General features: G+C 65.6%; 1 protein-coding gene across 1 annotated transcript in view; it reads left to right on the top strand.

Moving 5' to 3' along the window:
- MATK (megakaryocyte-associated tyrosine kinase) overlaps positions 1-2,650 on the top strand; it is a 10,263-nt gene extending 7,613 nt beyond the window's left edge. Inside the window, exons 6-13 of the mRNA XM_035893006.1 lie at positions 105-198; positions 299-364; positions 520-619; positions 711-795; positions 971-1,044; positions 1,138-1,333; positions 1,714-1,800; positions 1,963-2,650. Coding sequence (XP_035748899.1) covers positions 105-198; positions 299-364; positions 520-619; positions 711-795; positions 971-1,044; positions 1,138-1,333; positions 1,714-1,800; positions 1,963-2,145 — 885 coding nt within the window. The 3' untranslated portion in view covers positions 2,146-2,650. The remainder of the gene's footprint in view (positions 1-104; positions 199-298; positions 365-519; positions 620-710; positions 796-970; positions 1,045-1,137; positions 1,334-1,713; positions 1,801-1,962) is intronic.
- The last annotated feature ends 575 nt before the right edge of the window (positions 2,651-3,225 follow it).

Here is a 3,225-nt window from a genome sequence, read left to right as displayed (position 1 = left end):
GGAGGGGGGGTGTCCCATGGAGAATCCTGTGGCCATTTCCCGGCTCCACACCCCGAGCCTGGGGACAAGAGGTGGCATCGTCTCCGCCTGTCCGTTCCCGGCAGTACTACATGAAGGAGCAGGGAGCCATCTGTACCAAGCTGGTGAAGCCCAAACCGAAACCTGGGATGAAGTCGGCTGAGGAGGAGTTGGCCAAAGGTAGGGGATGGCGGGAGAGGGTTGTGGTCCGGGTTTTGGGGACAAGGCAGTGTGGCCCCGCCGGTGGCCCCTGCTAACCTGCCCTTGTGCCCGTGCCCAGCCGGCTGGTTGCTGAATCTGCAGCATCTCACGCTGGGAGACCGCATCGGCCAAGGCGAGTTCGGAGGTAGGTGAGAAGATGGGGTTGGAGGTTCCCTGGCCTCGGACTTCCCCAAATGGCACCCCCTGATGTCCCCCCCCATCCCACGGCATGGGGGGCTCAGCCTGGGACGTGGGGGGTCGGGTGTGGGGCCGACCCTGACCCCCTGCATCCCCTCCCAGACGTCCTCCAGGGAGAGTACATGGGGCAGAAGGTGGCCGTGAAGAACATCAAGTGCGACGTGACCGCCCAGGCCTTCCTCGCCGAAACGGCTGCCATGACGTGAGTGCCCTGGGGCAGGATCCGGCCCAACCCTGCCCTGCGACCCAGGGACGAGCAGGCACCCCCTTGACCCGGATCCCCTCCATTTCAGGAAGGTCCGGCACAAAAACCTGGTGTGTCTGCTCGGTGTTATCCTGCACAACGGCCTCTACATCGTCATGGAGTTCATGAGCAAGGTGAGAGCACCTGGCCAGTCCTCGCCAGCAGGACCCATCGCCGCTCAGATTTGGGGACAAAATCCCCGTTTGGGGGGCTGAGTTGGACGGACACCGGGTGCTGCAGCCCCGCGGAGGCAAAGCCTCTGGGCAGCCCCGTCCCATCAGTCCTTACGTGTTTCTCCTCCTCTATCAGGGCAACCTGGTCAACTTCTTGCGCACGCGGGGCCGGGCGCTTGTCCCGACCCAGCAGCTCCTCCTGTTCGCTCTGTAAGTCCATCTCCCTCCCTCTGGGCTGGGGACCGGTGCTCTGCGTCACCCGTTCAGCCCTTGGGGACATGCAGTGACACTCGGCCATGGCAGGGACGTGGCCCAGGGCATGGACTACCTGGAGTCCAAGAAGCTGGTGCACAGGGACCTGGCTGCCCGCAATATCCTCATCTCCAAGGACAACGTGGCCAAAGTGAGCGATTTTGGCTTGGCCCGGGTCAACCCCAAGGGTGCAGACGCCTCTCTGCTGCCTGTGAAGTGGACAGCCCCGGAGGCCCTGAAACACAATGTGAGCGATGAGGGGGGGGGCAGGGGGTCCCCCTGGAGCAGCTCGCCCCCTCAGGTCCCCCCTGCTTGCCCCCCCCTCCCACCAACCTGTCCCTGCCCTGTGGTGGCTTTGGGCACATTCAGCCCTGCATCTCCCAAAATTCGGGCTCTGTCCCCACCAGCCCTCGTCCTGGGGTGTAGCAGGGGTTGGGGCAGCTCCAACGGGATGCGGACGGACGGACCCAGGGCTGTGGGGGTGATGGGAGGGGAGGGGGGGTCACACTGCGGTGAGCTGGGGGGTGGGGTGGGGTGGGTGCTCTCTCCCATCTTGCCCTCAGGGAGGGATGGGGGCCCAGCGCAGCCCCCGGCCGCCTTCAGCCTCCACTTCTCCTGCCGCTGCAGAAATTCTCCTCCAAGTCGGACGTGTGGAGCTACGGGATACTCCTGTGGGAAGCCTTCTCCTTCGGACGAGCGCCCTACCCCAAGCTGGTGAGCGCTGTGCCGGGGAATGCTGCAGGTCACACCCCACTGGCACTGATGGGATGGGGACATCCCACCATCCCCTGGCCAGGGCAAGCCCCCAGCAGGGTGGCAAAGGGGAAGGGGAAAGGGAAGGGGGGGGGGTCCCAGCTGGCTTCTCCGTCCTGCCAGAGCCTGAAGGAGGTGACAGAGCTGCTGGAGCAGGGGTACCGCATGGAGCCCCCCGAGGGCTGCCCGCCCACTGTCTATGCCCTGATGAAGAGCTGCTGGGAGCTGGAGCCCTGCAAGCGGCCGTCCTTCAAGAAACTCACGGAGAAGCTGCAGAAGGAGCTGAAGCATCTGAGGGACGTTTAACCCCCATCCTGATCCCAGGACCCGTGGCCAGAAGCCCCCCAGACCCACCCGGGGTGGGAGCAGTGTGGGAAGGGGCGGCCGGGCAGCAGGGTGGCCCGATGGAGCTGGGGCAGCAGCTGGGGGGGCCTGTCCCCCCCTGGGGTGCCTGAAGAGGAGGCCATGGCCTCCCTCCATCCCGGCACGGGTCCTTCTTCCCACCACGCAGACCAGAGAACGTTCCCATGGGGTTGATCTCCCTCGACCTGCTGGCATGGGGACAGAAGCTCCCAGGGGGGCCGTGCCCCCCGCGCCCCCCGCTCAGCCCCAGGTGCAGGCGCCGCTCGTGGGGTCCCTTTGGGCTGCACCTCCCAGCGGCAGAGGACAGGACGGGGACGTCCCCACTCACTGGAAGATGAAACCCCAGCCCTGGCGCAGCCCCGTGCCAGCCACCCAGCCCCGCGCAGGGCGCAGCCAGCTAAACCACCCGGATTTGGGCTTTTTGATTAAACCAAAGAAATTAGTTCAACAGCATCGTTAAGCCTCTGGGCTCAAATTAGGCCTATCCCTCGCCTGGGGCTTGGCAAAGCACAGGGCAAGGCTTGGGGGGGGAAGCTCCGGCCCCCAGAGCCCCCCGCATGCAACCTGGCCCCTCTCCCCTCGGGGCTCTGCGCAGCCGGAGATTATTCTTTTAATCAGAGTCTGTTATGGGAATTGCTTGCGTATAGATTACGGGAGCGGGGCACATCCTCCAGCAGCGGGAAGCCCCCGGCCCTGCCGGCTCCCAAGCAATCTCGATGTCTCGGTGGAGCCGGGATTAACGGGGGCACGGGGCCGCACACGCGCCTGGGGGTTTGTGCATGTGCAACCCGCCCGCTGCCTCGTCTTCCTTCCAGTCCTTTGACCCTCGATTGGGTTTTTTTTTCGGCTAATCCTCTTGTGTCTCCTCTGCGCCGACTTCTTGCACCTCCGACCCCGCTGTGCTGGTGCGGGTGGCTCTGGGTGCCCGCGGTGCAGGGCCCCCCCCAGCAGGATCCAGCCCTGCGGGTGCCGCCCTCCATCGGGGCCTGTGCCATGGGGGGGCCCTCAGCCCCCTCCCGGGGG

Source organism: Egretta garzetta, unplaced genomic scaffold (assembly GCF_000687185.1).
Source record: "Egretta garzetta isolate BGI_Z169 unplaced genomic scaffold, ASM68718v1 scaffold564, whole genome shotgun sequence".
Classification (NCBI taxonomy): domain Eukaryota; kingdom Metazoa; phylum Chordata; class Aves; order Pelecaniformes; family Ardeidae; genus Egretta; species Egretta garzetta.
This window is presented reverse-complemented; position numbering and strand designations above follow the sequence as displayed.